At 40.2% G+C, this 21,721-nt stretch overlaps 1 protein-coding gene and 1 pseudogene across 2 annotated transcripts; both read right to left on the bottom strand.

The window, feature by feature from the left end:
- Positions 1–1,198: 1,198 nt before the first annotated feature.
- On the bottom strand, positions 1,199–16,509 carry f10 (coagulation factor X). 2 transcript variants are annotated; one of them, XM_012823295.3, is made up of 8 exons: positions 16,351–16,509; positions 12,076–12,236; positions 11,881–11,905; positions 8,060–8,173; positions 7,697–7,825; positions 7,097–7,380; positions 6,249–6,366; positions 1,199–1,911 (listed from the first exon to the last, which is right to left on the bottom strand). In XM_012823295.3, the coding sequence occupies exons 1-8, from the start codon at positions 16,409–16,411 to the stop codon at positions 1,313–1,315; spliced, it is 1,491 nt and encodes a 496-aa protein (XP_012678749.1). In that variant the 5' UTR covers positions 16,412–16,509; the 3' UTR covers positions 1,199–1,312. The 2 variants fall into 2 exon arrangements, with proteins under 2 accessions (XP_012678749.1, XP_031414027.1); XM_031558167.2 differs by having other exon boundaries at positions 12,076–12,225; positions 16,351–16,488.
- LOC116218274 lies at positions 14,784–14,938 on the bottom strand (annotated as a pseudogene).
- Positions 16,510–21,721: the final 5,212 nt, after the last annotated feature.

Raw genomic sequence — 21,721 nt, 5'->3', positions numbered from 1 at the left:
TACAGTAGGTCTTACTTGACTCCAGATGTTGCAGAGTAGAGTGAACAGCCAGGTTGATGGCATCTTGTACTCCTCCTTGTCACCCCTTACAAATGCAGAATGTTTTTTCCTTTGGAATGCAGCAACCTCTTTGCTGAACCAGGGCTTACCATTGCCATATGACTGTAAACGGTAAGATGAAGAGAACTGGAGTATTGTTTTATTAACCAAGCTTTTAAATTCCAGGAACAATTAGACTGTTATCACCCAGGTCATAGCATACAAGGGGAGACTCGCAAGTAGAGAGTGAACAGTGTTAACAAAGCAGAAGAACAAACACGTGAAACAGGACTGGACCGCTATCCACCAGAACACCAATGTGTGTTTACCTTGGAAGGGTGCCAGGGTTTACATAGGCCTGTCCCCCCGGTTTCTGCTGCTCCAGATCGGATAATTAGCGGTTGAGAAAGAAATGACATAATCGCTAGACTTTAGGGCCTAAAGTTTAGGCTATTTACTGAATTCCATACTGTATAATGCATTTGGACAGTGTAATTTGTATCAAAATTTGATTTTGCAGAACGGCAAAAAGTGGGGAGATTTCTGTAAAATATTTGTCTTCTCTTCTCTTAAAGACATTCCTTTGGTTTTGTCTTCTGTCTTGGATTTGAGTTGAGGTGTGATGGGGAGGGGTTATGCAGCTTATGCATGTTTCAAGACAATAAGTCCTCCCATTCATACCTTTTGTAACTACAATGAGAGGGTCATACATGTTAGATGGCCATATATTTGTGGAGTGATTAGGAGCGTTCATTTTCATAGCATACCTAAGACTTTAGAGAGTTACCTTTAAGTTAACAAATATTTTCCACAGGGATCATAGGGATTTTAAAGGAAAAATGCAAATAAAGCATGCATAGTACTTTATTATTACCATATTATTGTACCTGAACTGGTGCAGAATTCAAACAATTAAATATGACTTTGGAACCACTGTTTAAAGTTTCTTAAATAAAAAAGTTTCTGAATCTAGCTCAGAGCTCCTGGGGCTGATGTGAATGCAAGCCTACTGTAAAGCGACATTTAAAAGCTTTCCTGTCACTGTAAAAACAAATGGACATAATGGTATACAGTTTATTTCACATGTGTATTTTAAGTCTCAAGTCATTTAATTTCCCTATGAGTCGCCAGGGATAGAACAGACTACAAAACAGCTAAATGTGACTCATCAAGATTTTTTTTATTGGATTAAATCTCACCAGCATCATCATATCATAAACAGTGACATTTCTCCCTTCTCCTCTCAGTCTGTCTCTTGTGCTGTTATGGAAACTCAGAAGTATATGACACTGTGCACCGCATCTCTTCTCCTCCTGAGGTTTGTGGACATGATGTGGCTCATGGCTCCATTCAGCCATGGGATGTACTTGGACACCTGCGTGTACACTCCATACTTCCCCATACGGGCACAACCCTCACCCCAGCTCACCACCCCTGTCACAAACCAGGTGCCCTTGTATCGTGTCACGTGAGGTCCACCACTGTCCCCCTGGCAGGCATCCTTACTCTCCTTGTCATATCCAGCACAGAACATGTGCTTGGAAATCTTAAAGCTGCTGGACTCAATGCAAGTTGCACGGTCCACATAAGGCACGGTCAACTTCTGCAGAAGAGTGGACTGTGGGCCACCCTCACGGACACGCCCAAAGCCACTTATCATGCCGTCCGCCTGCCGCATCAATATTCGCTCTGCAAAATCACGGTCTGGTAGGCAAGCGGGTATAATGTACTTAGTGAACTTTATAGGGGTTTTCAGTTTGATGAGAGCAATGTCGTTGTGGTAGGTCTCAGGAATGTAGTTCTTGTGCGTGATGTAGAGCTCCACCTCGTGACTGGCCTCCCTGCCCTCTTCTTTCAGGGTGTTGAACTCACCTGACAAACACAAAGACAAACACAAAGACCAATGGAGCACAAACACAAATAGGTGAAAGAGAAAACCCATGGCCAACAATTAGCCTTGGTTAACGCAAGTACATACAAAGTAAGTCAATTAATTTTCAGAAAATGCATTTCACACTTCACAATGAATGACCTATGACTTTAAATTCTATATTGAGCCTTTTAACATTGAGTCTGACATTAATAAGGGACCTAATACTAATAGTATCTTTATCAATAATCACAGACATTCAATACAAATGAGTCGTTTTTACACCATAATCATCATTGTCGAGTTACATTTAAAAAAAGATAGTTGATAAAAAAGAATAGAAGCTAATAGAAAGCTGATATGTAGACATTGTTTTTCTTTATCCAAATAAAATATCTGAAATAAACGTCATACTAATGGCCAAGTCTGAGCAGAATACAATGTTGTGTGTGTAATGTTTGTTGTGAATGACTAATGTTAGCATTTTTCATTAGCCAGCCAGTGTTGAAATGGTAACATTTGCCTGAGCTAGCCAGGTAGCTTATCTTACTCTTACAGACGTTCCCTGAGATACAATGTTGTCAGATGAGTATGAAATTAATTAATTTCCTCAAGAACAGTCATGTACAGAACAACAGAGTCTGATTTGTTAAAATTTTCATCTTACCTATGAAGAAATATCTGATCATACAAAGCTAGGCTGAAGTTTTAGTTATGAAAGGTTTAATGAAAACTTTAGCTAAAGCTGACCAAGAGCGTTGCCAAGCAATCCCTTTAAACTGATTGTGTGAGATGAGATTACATTGTAAGAGGGTGGCAATATCGCCACGTGTTCTGGACAGTCTTCCCCAGGAGTAGCGATTCTTCTGTTTTTCAAAACACATAACTCATGAACACATAACTGTTGCTTGTCAGAATTGTTTGGGGGTTTTTGTCATTAATTTATTTAGTTATTCATTCAGTGTGGTCGTGGTGTTCTCCTGATCCACTCTCTTGCCTCTTCAGACAAGCCACTTCCACCTGCCCCGCGATCCTGCCTGCTGCATCACCTGATCTTCACCTCAGCTGTTTCCACTCTTATTAATCAGGCCTCATACTCCCAGCATCCCACTATGTTCCTTAGCCTTCCAGTGCTCTGTTCTTTGCCTGCTTATTTTGATCCTGATCGTGTTTTTGAACCCTGCATGTACTTTGTATCCGGTCTCAGCCCGGGTTAAACATCCATGCAAGACTCATTTGATTCATGTTCACCATCAATTATTGTGTAATTCTTGAAATGTAGCAGTCTTGCTCCCCTGATTGTAAATGTGTTTACACTGCACCTTGGTATACCACCACACATCCATGGGTCAGTGTTTTGAGCAGTGGTCAAAAAAGACTGATCTTATCGTGCATAAAGAGATGTATTCTGATCATATCCTAAAGTGCTGTTCTGTTGCAAAAACGTCATATTATTCACAAATCATCAGTACAGGAAAAGGAAACACCAGAGCTCCTTTTTACACTCTAAATGGACTACTTAAACGACCTGATGGTCACTGCTGCTCTTTCAGTTAATGGGTTCTTTCCAACCCTGAGCTGATCCATCCCTGTCTCTGGGATTTCTTAGAGAGGTGTCAGTATATCTACACACAGCTAAACAGGCTTTCACCCACCTGTTCCGTTCATCTAGGGTTCTACATGCAGCGACACCATCAAATAGCCGAAAGTGTGTTGCATGGATCCTATCTGCAGCACTATCAATTAATGAATTAATTATGCCTTTTACCAAAATCTCTTGTTTGTTGATTAATTATGCCTTTTACCAAATCTCTTGTTTGTTGATTAATTATGCCTTTTACCAAATCTCTTGTTTTGTTGATTAATTATGCCTTTTACCAAATCTCTTGTTTGTTGATTAATTATGCCTTTTACCAAATCTCTTGTTTAACTGGTAGAGAAGGTGGAACAGGCTTTCTAGTCTCTGATGACTGGAAATTCACACAGCTGAACAGTTGCAGCGCCCCCTATGGACAAAATGTCAGTACATTTGTGTCCAAAGAATGTGGTAGTGATGCAGGGTGTCAAATGTCTTGAAGTTTGAACCTTTACATCACAAGATATCGGCTAGTGAAGTGCTAGATTTAGGCTTTGAACATTATCCACTTGGTGGCGCACTACATATATGAGTTGGAATGAGCTAGGGTAATGCAGCTCCTAGAGGCCAGCTTGCCGTAAAAATTGGGCTATTGCCCAAAAAATGCTTCGGCCCTCCCCCACTTCAGGGGGTGCACCAATGGAAGAAGCACACCTAAGAGCACAAACCCCCTCTTCCACGCGGGGCTACAACCATACCATTCCATGTGGATTGGAGAAGTTTATGTATATAATATTATTGACCAAAGATTCTTGAAAAAAGGCAGAAGAAGAAAAAGAAAAACTTTGATCTGAAACTCCATTTAAAATACCTTTCTCCTCATGCATTGTTACTTGCTAGTCTTTCTAGCCATCCAACTCAATGTTAGAGGATTGCGATACGATGGATGAGGCAAAGAATCATCGTAACAGAACCTGCGTACTAAAACATTTGTAGCTTCAATTCTGGAAAAGGGTTCTTGATATCTGAGTTCAAAAGCCAATCAAATGACTCCCCTCACTTCCATGCTGCTGAAGCAACGTGTTGTTTGGCTGGACTAGTGTATGGTCTGGTTACTCCATGGTCTAGTGTCTGGTCTGGTCTGGTTACTATGGTTACTCCATGGTCTAGTGTCTGGTCTGGTTACTATGGTTACTCTGTGGTCTAGTGTCTGGTCTGGGTCTAGTGTATGGTCTGGTCTGGTTACTATGGTCTAGTGTATGGTCTAGTGTATGGTCTGGTCTGGTTACTATGGTTACTCCATGGTCTAGTGTCTGGTCTGGTTACTATGGTTACTCCATGGTCTAGTGTCTGGTCTGGTTACTATGGTTACTCCATGGTCTAGTGTATGGTCTGGTCTGGTTACTATGGTTACTCCATGGTCTAGTGTCGGGTCTGGTTACTATGGTTACTCCATGGTCTAGTGTCTGGTCTGGTTACTATGGTTACTCCATGGTCTAGTGTCTGGTCTGGTCTGGTTACTATGGTTACTCCATGGTCTAGTGTCTGGTCTGGACTGGTTACTATGGTTACTCCATGGTCTAGTGTCTGGTCTGGTTACTATGGTTACTCCATGGTCTAGTGTCTGGTCTGGTTACTATGGTTACTCCATGGTCTAGTGTCTGGTCTGGTTACTATGGTTACTCCATGGTCTAGTGTCTGGTCTGGACTGGACTGGTTACTCCATGGTCTAGTGTATGGTCTGGTTACTATGGTTACTCCATGGTCTAGTGTATGGTCTGGTCTGGTTACTATGGTTACTCCATGGTCTAGTGTCGGGTCTGGTTACTATGGTTACTCCATGGTCTAGTGTCTGGTCTGGTCTGGTTACTATGGTTACACCATGGTCTAGTGTATGGTCTGGTCTGGTTACTATGGTTACTCCATGGTCTAGTGTCTGGTCTGGTTACTATGGTTACTCCATGGTCTAGTGTCTGGTCTGGTCTGGTTACTATGGTTACTCCATGGTCTAGTGTCTGGTCTGGTTACTATGGTTACTCCATGGACTAGTGTCTGGTCTGGTTACTATGGTTACTCCATGGACTAGTGTCTGGTCTGGTTACTATGGTTACTCCATGGTCTAGTGTCTGGTCTGGTCTGGTTACTATGGTTACTCCATGGTCTAGTGTCTGGTCTGGTTACTATGGTTACTCCATGGTCTAGTGTCTGGTCTGGTCTGGTTACTATGGTTACTCCATGGTCTAGTGTCTGGTCTGGTTACTATGGTTACTCCATGGTCTAGTGTCTGGTCTGGTTACTATGGTTACTCCATGGTCTAGTGTCTGGTCTGGTCTGGTTACTATGGTTACTCCATGGTCTAGTGTATGGTCTGGTCTGGTTACTATGGTTACTCCATGGTCTAGTGTCTGGTCTGGTTACTATGGTTACTCCATGGTCTAGTGTCTGGTCTGGACTGGACTGGTTACTCTGTTCTTTGGTTCATTCCCATGTACAGGGCCAGGACTGTGCATTAGTGTTTGAGCACAGATGAACAGCTTGAGGAATGTGAGGAGAATTCCACAAAAGTTGTTCAGCAAAAGGTGTTTTTTACACAAGTTTTATAGCCCTACTTAAGAAACTGTGTATTATATGAAAAGGAAATTGTAATACTATTACCTAGTTAGCATCTCCATCCAACACACACACATAAACACAAATACACTCACACACACACACACACACACACACACACACACACACACACACACACACACACACACTCACCAAGAATCACTGTAATGGTTTTGGATTGGTTCATGCAGTGGGCAGCTGAGAGGATGAAAAACTCGTTCAGGATGGTTCCCCCACAGAAGCCCATACCCTCTTCGTTCATTAGAAGAGCCTGAAAAAGAAGTAGAAAAATATACAATTCTTAGATATTGAGTGTTCAATCCAATTCAATTGTGTTCATTTATAAAGCACCAATAGCAATTGAAATGATCTCAAATCACATTACAGAGCTCAAGGACTGATACCCTAGAGCAGGAACTCTGCGATGAAAAACTCCCTTCGAACAGAAAGCAACTCCTCTAAATATTCCCTTGTAAAGAATGTACACATTTTTACAAGTTTAAAACAACTCAGACCCTTAACAAATACTTGACTTCACTACATATTATTCAAAAATGTATGTCCGGTAGATGTATTGTAGCGCCAGAAGTCCTCAATGCAAAATGGCATGTTGATCTTTTTTTGCACTGCAATTCATCATGGTTGTACTTTTCAATTGAAAATAAGCATGGATTCCAGCAGTCACCTTCTTAAAATACAGTTTGCATTATATTTTGAATGCGGAAATTATGTTTTCAATTGAAATACATGACAATGACAATAACATGACATGTCATTTCGCATTGAGGACTTATGCCATTATTATTCTTCCATACAAGAATTTGAATATTTGAACATAGGAGATCAAGTTCTTCTTTGATGTGAGCAGTCAGCAGGTTGTGTATCTGCATGATCCTTTGTGTGGGACAACATGTTTATGTGGGAGAGCGATCAGTAGGTAAGAAGTGTATGTGTGTCTTCTGGTGAGGGACAACATGTTTGTGATGTGTTTTAAACTCCACCTGCCATGGGCACTCCCCTGGAGGGCAATCTTCTCCATTAACAACACGTGTGTCCCCTACAGATTCTGGAAGGATAACATCCTCGATCACTTCCTCCACCTCATCCTCCAAGGGTAAGAATAAAGTGGGGCTGATGGTAGTATTAACAATGCTCTCTACTGTCGCTGTGGGTGTGTTGTAATGTGTTGTAGGATTATTATTTAATGTGGTGTTTTCAGCATCTGGGATGTAAATGAAGATTGTCCTTGTCTTCTCCGCAAGAACAACTCCACATTTAAAGGGATCTGTATGGAATGAGAGTTCATATTTCAAGAGTGGCAGTATTTGTTTAAAAACAAAAAAACTATAAAATATTACTATTAGAGTGGCAGTACTTGTTTAAAACCAAAATCAATACAATATTACCAGTAGAGTGGCAGTACTTGTTTAAAACCAAAATCAATACAATATTACCAGTAGAGTGGCAGTATTTGTTTAAAAACAAAAAACAATAAAATATTACCATTAGAGTGGCAGTATTAGTTTAAAACCAAAAATCAATAAAATATTACCATTAGAGTGGCAGTATTAGTTTAAAACCAAAAATCAATAAAATATTACCAGTAGAGCGGCAGTATTTGCCAGTTACAAGGCTGTAGCCCTTAGCGCAGGAGCATTCCATTTTCTTGTCTCTGACATGGCAGAAGTGGTCGCAGCCACCATTCTCATTCTCACACAGCTGAGGGATCGCTACATCATGGGAAAGTCAGAAAGTCATCTTCTCCAAATAAAAACACTGAACATTGAATTTACATGGTCTATCTTGAATGGATGCCCCACTGGACACAGCTTACTCAGTTAAGGCAACACAGTATCACTGAAATCATCAGATTGTACTCAGTTTAACTAGCATAGATGTAGCAGTCCAGCAAGGGCTAGTGTGCACTATCAACAGAGGAGTATGTATACTAGATACTGACATACCAACTTCACAGTTGTAACCATGAAATTCTTGTGGGCAGAAACAATTGTAGTTCCCAACTGCGTCTTTACACTTGCCAGCATTCATACAGGGCTGGGACAGACACGCATCTCCATCTGTTAGGCCCCAAAGACAGAAATGATAAGTGAATGTCAGGGAACCTTTAGAGGTAACAGTTCACAATAATTGCAATTCTCACAGCTGAAATTGTTGTACTAATATGGTAAAATGGAATTACTTTATGGATATGTGCAACAACACCTATAACATCAAGGATTTGTTTTCAACTCCTAATAAGATATACTGAATGCCTTTCCAAATGTTTTATGCAGGCCTCACCAAGAGAATTATTTTGAAGGCAAACTTGAAAGTAATGTCTTCAGCGTTTTTTTATTACCGGTATCTGCCCATCTTACCCATCTCAATGACGACAAGGAGTTCTCTCCATTCAAGTATTCCCTCTCTTTATCCCCCTCCCTTGACAAGTTTATATGTGGCTGTTATTGTGTTATTATTCTGTGTCTAAATGTTGATTTAGGTATTTGCATTAACTTGTGTTATCGTCTGTAGTAAGTTATCGTCGTAAGTCTGCTCTTTTCTTTCCAGAATATATTTTATGAATATGAATATTTTTCATTCAGGTACAGACTGTGTGCCGCGCAGGGTAGATGTTAAAATGGAAGTAGCCTAGCAGCTGCCAACATAATACGGGCACTATCAGTGCCTAAAGTGGTCAGTTTGCCACTTATCTCCCATCTGTTTGAGACGTCGATTAATTCCTCTGCACACTTCCAATGCAAAAGATCTCAATTTCCATACATTGTCAATAAAATGACCTGTGACACCCAGGTAATTGTCATTTCTGACTGACGTCCAGTTGTCACCAGTAAGGGCGACGCTGGCAGCTTGTTCGAGGAGCTGAATTTTTGTGCTCTCTCGCCGTCATACAAGGAATGTATGCGACGGTAAATCGTAAGAATTGTCCCCTGAAGGATTCGAATCACCTCAGACAACCCACCGTCCTCAACTATGTTGATGGGCCGACAGTCACCGGCAACCTAAACTGCGTAAGCGTTGGTAACCTTTTCACAGACTGGTCTAGTTATTTTAGTGAAGTCGTGGAGTGTGGGTTAGCGACCATCTAACCTGGGACTGCTTTCTGTCGGGTGATAACTTAAAGACGAGCTGCTTCTGTGATAGCTAAATTCAGCTTGACAAATGCTACATACAACTTTAGTTTTGTCGGTTGTTCCGTCATTTTTACTCTTAAACTAAAACTTTCCGCCCAACAATCCCTCTGCTCTCTCCATCTTCAACTACCGTCTCGGTCTCTCCTATTCCTGACTGCAGGCACGCGGCGGTCTCGTGTCATGTGTCAATGCACATCGGAAATATTAAAATATTTTATCGCATTAATCTCGGCCACAATAATCTCATAGATTAACGCGTTAACTTTGACAGCCCTAATTTTAATACATTTTATTGGCAAAAATAACAATTTACATTACAGTTCGTAATACTCTCAGAACCAGATCATTTTTTCTTCTTTGCCTGAACCACCAGTGTCTTCATGGCCCGCTTTCGCTGTTTTGCCACGTCTCAGCCTCGCCCCTTTGTCTTCTTCAGCAGGCGTGCTTTCAGCTTCTGATGTGATGCAACAAGGCAACTTCGCGTTAATATTTCCATGCACTCGCGGTCCCTTCTGGTGCGCGCACCTGTTCGCAATTCACTGAATCTCGCGCTCCCTTCTGCCACGCGCACCTGTTCGCAGTTCACTGAATATGAATACCTACACCCCCCCCCCAAAAAAAACATTTCTCATCGAATCTACACGATTCACGTAGGTCGCCTATTTTGGTTTCAAAACGGCGAATTTCGCCGAAAGGTGAGGGATTTTCATGCCTGTTATAAACTTCCTGTTTCCTGTTCCATTTACCTTGGCCCAGGTAGCTTACTTATAAACTTCCTGTTTCCTGTTCCATTTACCTTGGCCCAGGTAGCTTACTTATAAACTTCCTGTTTCCTGTTCCATTTACCTTGGCTCAGGTAGCTTGTGGCTTGTCTGAACGTTTAATTGCAGCAATGAAAATAAATGTGCGTGCGTGAAAACTATTGTAAAATGGTGCCAAAAATTACACAATTTTACAATCAGCCATGATTCAGTAAATATTATGGATTATTTTATATGCCTATATTAAATGATATATCAAATATAAACATTTAAACAAATAACATTTCAGTAATATTTTCACCCGTATCCCCACCCAAAGCCCTGATGTTCGTATTTCTTTTTTTAAACAAAGTGTGTCAAATTTCTCGCACGCACATAGTTTTCATTTAGCAGCTGATACGTCATGCTAAAACACCTCTTGTTTCATTACAAATGGAACAGACCTGGTTTAGACCTGCTTTTGTGAGGCGGAGAATTCTCACACAAATTAGAGACGCGCTCTCGTCAGGCAGTCTTAGTAGATACCACCAGGGGCGTAACTATAGGGGGTGCAGCAGGTGCGGTCTCACCTGGGCCCACCTAGCCGGGGCCCATAGACATAAATATGTCAATCTAAATAGGCTGAATAGCCAAGTCGCATTGCCAAAAATACTGATGTATACCCATATTCAGTGAAAAAATTACACTGACAAGTGGTATAGGCAGAATATGTGCGCGGGGGGAGGCGCCATGGCGGCGGCGGTTACAAACATGAAAAAAAAAAGGGTATGGGACTGTAAAATGTTCGAGAACCACTGCCTTACGGCACTGACTAGGGCCCGTCATAATAGCCTGCACATGGGCCCGTGATAACTACGTTACGCCACTGGATACCACTAAATATATAATTAGGCGCACTTTACACATCTCCTCCCATCTTTTTGCGGAAAACAACCACCCTTCCTTATACCCTTCCATTTATGCTTAAGTATAAGACCGGAATCTGCGGTTTTACCTAATAGGCCAGGCCTAATGGGCCTAATGTGCCCATTTTGGAGCCAAAAATAGAATTAATTGTAAAATAATTTTTTTCAGCATATATCATTTCTATGAGGTGTCCAGAACAACATACTAAAAGTCCTAAGAAATCCTAGTTGAGGAAATATGTTTAATTCTCATCAATCTGAGATGTGTGCTAATAATGCATGGCAAAAATACACCTCAAAAATTTATTTTTTTCCTTTACTCCTAACAAAATAAAACTTTACACAATGAAAGTACCCATGAAAAGTAAAATCTTTTGTATAACAAGTTTCTTTGAAAATGAATTTTAATATGCAAATGAGCTATACACTAATCGAATATGCCCCAAATACACCCAAATAGGCTTAATTTTTTCCTTTACTCCTACCACAATAAGACTTTACATAGTAAAAGTATACATGAAAAGTAACTTTTTTTGTATTACAAGTTTCTCTTGAAATGAATTTGAATATGCACATGAGCGCCACACTCATTGAATATGTCCTAATTGCATAGGCAGAAACACCATACCCCTGGCAGGTACTACCAAGCCAGGCAGTTTTCAGGTTAGAGGCCAGTCTAAAAGCAGCATTGCCATCTCCCATTGGCAGTAGGATGATTGGATGAAGATTGGGCCGATGTATTTGTCATACATATGAATGGTGTTTATAGTATTATGTATTATGTATGTATTATAACCTAATGCCAGTGGGTTATCAATGCCCTAATGCCTGCTATAGTAAGTCTATCCAATGGCTGTAAACTATTTCGTATGGCAACACATGCCACTGAGGAGTCTTGACTTCTTACTAAACATGGATACCATCCTACAAACAACAATACACTTCATTACATATAAGAGAATCTTACCAACATACACGTTCCAGAATTCATCCTGATAAGAAAAAATGAAATCAGTCATTTTGATCACCAATAACACATTTATGTGCACAAAAACCAGTGATATTATGTCAAAATTATCTTGTGAAAAATGACTGAGAAGAACTGAACCTGCAACAAAACAATGAGAGAGGTTAAAGGTTAAATGAGAGTGGTTAAACATACCGTTTTCTCCTCATGCTCAAATATTTCTCTGGCCTCTTCCCGGTCACAAACTTCCTCTACACACTCCCGCTCCATATTGCCCTGCCGGAATTCCTCAAATGGGCTGTTGGCCCGCTTCCCTCGTTTAAGCACCTGACTGGCATCCTGATTCTGGAGGAAGACTGATGGGGGTCAACAATAACATCATCAGAAACATTACTGATATCATTATTATCATCACTGGAGTCATGGTCAGAAACATTACTGATATCATTGGGCCTCATTCTCGAACATTTTCTGAAGTTTCTTCTGAAATGTTTCTTACGGGCTTCGGAAAAACAACGTAAGAAAAAGACATCCGACAAATTCATGAACGCTTGAAAATATGTTCCTAGGCAGCAGAAGTGCTCCACCGGAAGAGTTTTCTTAAATTGAAAGCGCGTTCTCGTGCTCCTGAATTTGCATACATACACGCCCCGCCAGCTCCTTCTAAGGGCACGCAACCGTAGTGACGTCTGCAGTCGGAATTGACCGAATCTACACGAAAGCAACTCGTAAACGACTCATGTCAAAGCGGAAAGCGAGCACCGTCGAGTAAACGCAGATCTAACTTCAAGGGTGGACCATTGCAGGATGTAGATGTGTCCATTCTATTCCACTATAGCTATATCAACGTGATTGAGTTTAGTGCTTATTTATGTATTCACTTACATTTGCTGTGTTCGTGTACATTCACATTTATATTTACTCATTTAGCAGACGCTTTTGTCCAAAGCGATGTAGGCTACAAGGGAGAGAACAGCCAAGCTACGAGCAATAGAGACCTAGTGTAACAATAAATACTACTTTACATAAGAAATAGAAAAACGAAATAGAAAATAAAGACGAAGTGCAGGAATGTAACTGCTGTAAGTGCAAGTTAAGCACTAGTCGAAGTGCCAGTTAGGAAGGGAGGTGCTCTCTGAAGAGTTGGGTCTTCAAAAGCTTCTTAAAGGTAGAGAGGGACGCCCCTGCTCTGGTAGTGTTAGGCAGTTCGTTCCACCAACGTGGAACTACAAATGAAAATTCTGGATTGCCGTACTTGCACAGACGGCAGTGCCAAACGACGCTCACTAGACGAGCGCAGTCCTTTTATTTATTTTATGACATCACGGTGCCTCGTAGAATCATGACTATACATGTTAAACGTAATTGTTAATGATACAAATATTCTCGTAATTATTATTATTATAATTACTTTAATCCGAGGATGTCTGTAGAGTTGATGTGAACGCAATCACCAACGAGTTCTCACAAATTCATTAACACTTCTAACACGGAGAGTTTTCTTAAATGCGATTCCTCCCACGGGGCCATCTTGTGGTTTTTTAAGGAATCGCATTTGAGAAAACTCTGGCCGAGTTACGACTGCTATTTCGAGTTCGGAAAGTCTTCTGAAGTTCAGAACAAATCCCAGATGAGAGAACTTTCATGAATGCCAAATGTTTTCCTAAATCCAATTCAGAAGAAATTCCTCTTAAATTCTTCTTAACTGCGTTCGAGAATGAGGCCCATTATCATCATCACTGGAGTCATGGTCAGCGCTGGAGGTACAAATTGGAATTCCACATGATGATTTTTTGCTATGTGAAACTGAAGGTGCCATATGGTGAAAAATGGCACCTTTGTTGCTGTTTTTTAAATAAGACATTACAATGTAACATACCGTTGTACTGGGCCTTTCTACGTGGGCTGTTACCTTCCTTGACTGCCACACCCACAAACTACACGGAGGCATGCTTGACTGCGGACATTGGATTTGGTGATTGTTTTCTGTTATTATTGTATTATTTAACATGATGATAAACTTTCACCAATGTTTAGACCCACCAATCTCTCTATAGTAGGTATCTAGATAGTTAGATGGACTAGCTAGTGCACAGGTTAATTATATAGCTGGTATTCTAATTACGATATAATTCTCAGAAGCATCAGGGCTTCATGTGACAAACACCAGTCTCTCTGTGTTTCCAGTAAATGCTGGGTGAAGTGATGGGTGAAGTGATCAAGAAAAAAAGCTCAGGCCTTTATTGGAAGTTTTATGGTATTTTCCTTCAGTTTAGCAGCCCTCAGCATCTTTCTTCAAGTGTTTAATTGTATTGTGTATGGTAGATTTGTTTGATATTTATTAGTGCTGTCAGTTTAACGCGTTATTAACGGCGTTAACGCAAACCCATTTTAACGCCGTTCATTTTTTTATCGCGAGATTAACGTGAATTTTTTTTTAATCAATTTTTTTTTTTTTTTTTTTAGATAAACATTCTTTTTGGCCTCGCAAACTGTGTAGTAGGCGAACGTTACGGTTATAGTGCGGTTAACTGCACTATAGGCTGAGTCCTTGTTTACCTGAAATGTGCACTTTATCATTTTATTTTGTACCGCCCTGTTTGGCAATATTGGTTTTCAATAAAATAAAACATTTGCATAAAGCAAGCCAATCAACTTTTCCATGTTGATAAGGGCATTCAAATAAAAATAAAATGATGGAAAAAAAAAAAACCGAATAAAAAAAAAAGATAAAAATTTGCGATTAATCACGATTAATTTTGAGTAATTTTGACTATGACATAAATGCGATTAATCGCGATCAAATATTTTAATCGTTTGACAGCACTAATATTTATTCATCATCCTGGCGTAGTACACAACTGTAGAGTTTTGAGTGTATTTTTAAAAAAAAATTTTGCGACATCACTTCACAACTCTCCCCCTGTTCTCCAAAGAAAAAAGAGGAACGGTCATCAATGACAAAGCGGGAGATAGATACCTCACACTCTGCCTGATTCACGCTCATCATCGTGATTTGCGAGACTGAACACAGGGTGTTTGCCTGAAGTATTTGCTTGATTCTAGGTAGGAATTGTGCCTCATCTTTTCTCAACCCCCCCCCTTGCTTCTATCCCTCTACTGGGCCCGCCTCAAGCTCAAGGTCTCTTCCTGTTCAAATAGAGTTTCACTGTGGCCTCTTGCTTGCTCTAGTCTAGGGGGTTCATGTCTTGGGTTGAATTTTCTTTGAACCAAGTTGATAAAGAACTACAATGAACCCTTTGTTTAGATGATTTCACAGATATCGCACCTCATTGAGCTGATCAAAATGCCGATTTTTATTGCTTGGTCAGCTGAATAAAAAAATGCACACAGCATGGTGATAATCATTACAAGTCAGGGCATCTGGAGCAGCGGCGCTCGTGGGAGAGCTGACAGGTGGCCACAGGGCGAACAGGAAGGACAAGGCATTTGCTAGGGCTCAAAGGGACTGGAACGAAAGGAGCAATAAAAAAAAATGTCAAGGCTAAATATTGATTATTCACAATTAGTAAGTTATTACTGTACAAACACTGATGTTTTTTTTTATAGCTTCACTGATATGGCTGGTAGTATTTTTTGGGGGATTTGACATAAACTGCTCTCCCACAGGACTAGGGCAGTAGGTTTGTACATTCCCTCCCTATTGGAGCCATTCATGTGAGGATAGAACCAGCATTTTTTTGGTTCCACTTGTGAGAAAAGTATTAACATTGATGGTAATTAGTTTTATACCATATATTGAAGATTCAGTCTTAGGTTTGATCAGTCAGGATTCAGGTTTATTCTTGAAGAATGGCGGCCGACCACTTGTGAGACAGAGACTTTCAGATCCATCCTCCCTCACAGAACTTCACCTCAGCATATCTGACTTGTTCCTTGGGGAACAGTCTGTTACATACACTGACATTAAGGGGTGTTACCGTCTATTCAAATGGGCCATGCATGCAGGGTTCTTTGTCTCGACCTGGGGGGGGGGGAGGTGAGACCAATGTCGCACCTCACTCCCCTGGTCAAAATCAAGTATATTCACCCTGGAACTGTTTACATGCTAGTTAAGTCCAAATAAAAGTAACAATTAGAACTAGGTATAATATCATTGACTTATTGACTATGGAATATTCTTATGACCTATGCTGGTCCCTTCAACATTTATGCATAATTAGGCAAATGCACCTACAGCGCCAGCAATGATGCCATTTTAACAGACAACACTTTCTTTAAAGTCCACCTGTCAGTCAACATTTCCAGCAGCAACATCAGCATCACTGAAAGTTTACCTTGACGTTCATACAAAATTTCTTGAGAAGTATTTACGGGCTCAATGGCCTACACATAACATCATTACTTACCACTACAAGGGGCTAAATCCGTCTTAACTTTTTCAACACATCAAATTCACTTTGTTTTGCTTATCCCTCCACTAACATACTAAGCACAGGAAGAACGTACCATCTGCAGAAGTTTGGTGAAGCAGCAGGAAGAAAGAAACCGTCCAAAAGACCTGTAACATGGTCAGTCCTCTAAAAACCCTTTAGTTCTCTCCTGGATCCTACTATGAGAAATCAGATACTGGAGGAGGTCGATGACCCGCTCAGCAAAAATGAGTGACAGGGAGCGAGAATGAGAAAGAGGGGGAGGGATTCACAGAGGGTTAATGAAAGGGGGAGGAGAGGACAGCTCAAATCCAATAATGTAAATACTGAACTGTTGGCTTAGGGCAAAGTCCCAAAACAGTTTTGACTATTGTCAGACAGCTGTGATTACGAGGGAGTCTAGTAATCAGTACCATCATTTCACTGTTTATTTAATGTACTCTGCCAGTGGTGCATACATAAAGACATGGATATCTGCCTTAGAGAGTTGACAAGTGTAGCAGCAACCACAACAGCATTATTGTGAGTTTTCCAGTTGGTACTCTTGATTGTGCCACTACAGCTCTTTGAAATAGTACAAGGTTAATAAAAAGCTGATTAGTTTAAGCATTATTATTTTTATGAACAGTTTATTAAATAGTGAATTTCATGTTAAAATGCCAAACTGCTGCACAGAAAAACATTTTTTGTGGATATTCCTAAAAATAGTCTGTGTGCTCTGGAAAACTGTTGTACAGGTGTCCTGCAGCTGAGCAAAAAGCCCTGTCGGACAGTTTAACCACAAGTTGCTGTGTCAGCTACTTGAGAGGTCATCACTACATTTACATTCAAAATCAATAGTCAACACTAAGGAAGCTAGAGTGAGTTTTACACATAACAATCCAAGTTAAATAGAGTCCTATGTTGAAAACATGTACATTTTTATCAAGTTAAGAAACCTGGGGTCTGATTTATAAAACGTTCATACGCATAAGTTGGGTCTTTGAATGTGTGTATGCTATAATGTGTCCATGCTAAAATGTTCTACACCAAGTTCAGACTCATAAACACAGTATTTGATGTGGAAACCGTGGGCTACTTGCCAGGGGCCTTGAACATAGAGATTCCATTTTTCATTTATAAACACAGTCTTTGACATGGGGAAAAATACTCAGTTCCACTTCAGGTCTCGACTTGGCATTCCTAGAGGCAATGTTAGGGTATTGTATTTGGATGTCCAAGAGCACCAGTTGCATGGACGAAGAATGGTAGGAAGTCGCGTATTTAGAAAGGAGCTACTGTTTTCATGTCATTTTCTCTCTCCACCACACCACTAGGTGCTCGCAAATGCTGATGGATGTAGAAACATTGGGCCTCATTCTCAAACATTTTCTGAAGTTTCTTCTGAAATGTTTCCTACGGACTTCGGAAAACCAACGTAAGAAAAACATTAAACTTAAGCTATCTAACACAATGTAACTAGGCTAGTTTGGTGTTGCTGGCCACGGGGAGGCACAACTAAGTTTTTACACCTCAGCTGGCAACAGTGCAATGCTAAGTATGCTAGCTGTATGCTGTGCTCATATTATGGCTGTGTTCGAATTCTCAGATAGCTGTCTTAATCCTTGATCTCTTGTTAGACAGGGGTCTGACGAGACAGGTCCTTTCGGGGAAAGGTATCTCAAAAACCGTTGATTTCGAACAGTCTATTAAGATAGCATGTACGGCAACATGACGCTGTGTCATCACGCTGTGTGTGCTTATTTGCTAGTTAGTAGCTACTGTTAGCGACCTGGCTAACGGATACATCGCTAACGAAATCAGACTATTTTTGTTAATCAATCATGACATAAGTATATAGTACACTGTTTATTTCTCGGTAACTTTTAAAAAAAATTACCAAAAAAAGCAAAAGAAACGTACATCGGTGAATACTTTTGTGGAACTTCGACGATTTCATCCGCCATCTTTTTTTTTATTTGTCTCTGGTTAGGGGATGGCGCAGAGAGTTATAGGTAATAGCTGCCGCAATCGAGACATCAAGGCAGCTCATAGGCTCTCTTGAAAAATGACCGTTATGTGACGTATTTCAAGGTATCTTATTAAAGCGAAAGACATTTCGAACAGTCCCTGCTCTCTTAATAGAAAGGAAGGAAGGAAGGAGGCATTTTAAGACATTTCGAACACGGCCTATGGTCACGTAACCTGGAACTCATATAGATATTTACACACATTGCTTTCCTTGCTCAGCATGGGAGGCTGCTTGTGCTTCAACCACTTCATGGTAAAATAAATTGTCTATCAATTTCCTACTCACACTGATTGACTGTGTGCTAGCCTTTGGCATAGTCACCACACATCAATTGAAGACCTGCCAGCCAAGTATTTCCATGCATTTTCCTGTAAACCCGTCTGGGCCCCATTCGTCGTAAGGGCTGAAGCTAAGTTAATCCATTGTCCGTTTAGCCCGTTAACATTAGCGAGCTGATTGAGAACAGCAAATATCGGTTTGTCAACGGCTCATCCGCCTCCAAATCATGTGGTTAATTTCAACCAGGCTAAACTTATCAGGGCAATTGCGCGTGCACGTCCTACTTCAAAAGGCAGGAAAGGTCGATCACCAAAACAATGATTTTCTAACGGTATAATGGTTCTAAACTCAAAGAAAAGGGCTCTTTTTTTCTCCGCTGGCGTGCAGGAGATGAAGAATACAAGACCATAATCATGGCAAAATTCAACACCGCCACTGCTGTGAGAGCAAGGTGTGTTGGGATGTTTATAGGGTGATATCTATGTATGCATACCTGACGGCAAGTGTGAACTGGTACAGAGTATACCCCTACCGGTTCGTAACTGCAAAGTTGCTAGTTCGAATCCCCTCACCTCCTTCCTCGCTGTAGTTTACATTTCCTTGTAAGTCGCTTTGAATAAAAGCGTCTGTTAAATGACTAAATATATTAATAAAAAATGCAATAAATTGAAGCAGTGAAAATAAATTGTCTGTATTTCTCTCTATTATCATGAGTCCACCTTAATCATTTTCTACAATAATGATACGCTATGGTGTACTAATAACACTGTCATATAATTATGAGTGCTTTGTTCTCCGCATCGCCGACACTACAAAAATGTACCACTCGCAAAAAAGCGCAAGACAGTCAATGTTCGACTGTGGTGTTTGCAATAAATGACTCGAGAAGGTCTTGTAAATTAATTATTCCTTGTCGGCTGAATCGGTAGCGCTCATACAAGAACTCATCATGATGGAATAATGGATCTTGGCGATCGCAAAAAACTCTCCCTATGCTAAAATAACTATCTAATATCAGTCCTTGGTCAATGGGATCCCTCCTTTTTCCGGGGGTGTGGCAAGCTTATCCAGCTACACTTAAGTTAGCCTGCCCTGGAGCAGGTTAGTGCCAATCGATATGTAACTATGGTGATTTATCAAAAGTTGCTTCCACGAACCAAAAAGAGGGGCGTTTTTTTTTTTTATCTTAGCCTGAAAATTAGCTCGCTAAACCGCTTAGCGAGCTACGACGAATACCCCCCTGGTCTTGATTCCGTTTATTGACAATAATAAATAACAACACTTCTGTCTTCTTTTACTGATATTCAAGTACGTAATGACAAGCCGCTTAAAGTGGGGAATTATTTGGGGCTATTTTCATGTGGGAAAATCACATCCCTAGGTAATGTCACCTCAAAGTGCATTATTTTCTGATACCAATTAAGTCTATTGTCCTGCTTATACCACAGTTGCCACACTAACGTATGCGGAAATAATTTTCATGTTTTGATCCCCAAAAAGGACTTGTAAAACTTTGGTTCTTTTCACCACACATTGAGTCTTTTCCTAAATACTTAATGGATGATTGCTATGGCCCAAGCCCAGTCGTTCGTTCTATACTGTTTGTTGCCAAGCTAGCAAATCCAAGCTTTCTGGGATCACTGTGGTCCTTCCCCCCAATGTAGTGTAACAGGGCTAACAGGGCTAACAGTGCTTATAGCTACTTCAGACATGTGTAACATGTTACTTCTCTGTACTTCCATTGGTCAACTAATGTGTAAGTCTGTCACAAAATTACAGTTCATTTAAACTTCACAACGAGCATAGCAAATTGATATGCAAGTGTACGGACAAAAAACTGGGACTACTAAATACAAATATCAGTTAATTGACGTTCTAAAGAGGAAGTTCAACTAAGCTGTGGTACAACTTATATTATTGGTGAAAGCACTTTATGACATAATTGTGAGTTTTTTTTATTATAGGGAGGAAAAGTAATCAAGTCACCCTTTGTGATTTTCATCCTAACACTGAACGAAATGAATGAAATGAAACGATGTTTCTAGACGTTTTTTTTTTATCTCGGTCCACAAAGAAAAGTTTGTGGAATGGTTTCCATGCTTTGAGATAGTAGTGATCATAGTTTATCTGCTTTGAGAGAGTAGTGATCAGTTTATCTGCTTTGAGAGAGTAGTGATCATAGTTTATCTTCAGCTACAACTGTCACATAGATGACATCACCAGTTTATGCACCTCACCGAACTCATCAAAATGGCGATTTGTATTGCTTGATTGGCTGAATATTTTTGTAATAACAAAACAACAAAGCATACCGTGTGGTGATAACCATTAGAGGTCAGAGCATGTGGAGCAGGGCCGCTACTCACATAGCCAACTGAAAGGTGTCGGGGCTAACACAAAGCACTAGGCATATGCTATGGTGAGTGTATGTTGACTTATATGTAGTGCTGTCAGTTTAACGTGTTATTAACGGCGTTAACGCAAACTCATTTTAACGCCGTTAATTATTATTATTATTTTTTTTATTAACTTTATTTTTGGCCTCGCAAACTGTGTAGTAGGCTAACGTTACGGTTTGAGTGAATGGTGAGCGCGATAGGGCGAAATTGATGATAAAAAGCTTCTGAATGGAAAGCTTAGTTTTAAAAGTTGTGTTGTGCAAAAGAAACGAGCTTCACTGTTGTCTGAAAATGTAAACAGGCAGCTGGCTGAAAGCAAAGAAGTAGTAGGCTTACCTTTTATTGGTAACCTAACTGTTACGGTTCATTGTTTCTGAAATAAGAGGCCTGACTGGTATGTTCCCAGGAAACTTGAAAAAAAGAAAATATTAAGCCATGGTTTAACTGCACTATAGGCTAAGTCCTTGTTTACCTGAAATGTGCACTTTATAATTTAATTTTGTACCACCCTGTTTGGCAATTATGGTTTTCAATAAAATAAAACATTTGCATAAAGCAAGCCAATCCACTTTTCCATGTTGATAAGGCCATTAAAATAAAAATGAAATGATGGAAAAAAGAAATAAACAAAGGGACATTTAGAATAGATACAAATTTGCGATTAATCGCGATTCATTTTGAGTTAACTATGACATAACTGCGATTAATCGCGATTAAATATTTGAATCGTTTGACAGCACTACTTATATGCCTTACCA

The sequence above is a fragment of the Clupea harengus genome, chromosome 21 (genome assembly GCF_900700415.2).
Source record: "Clupea harengus chromosome 21, Ch_v2.0.2, whole genome shotgun sequence".
Classification (NCBI taxonomy): Eukaryota; Metazoa; Chordata; class Actinopteri; order Clupeiformes; family Clupeidae; genus Clupea; species Clupea harengus.
Note: the sequence above shows the minus strand (reverse complement) of the source record. Positions and strands in the feature narration are given on the sequence as shown.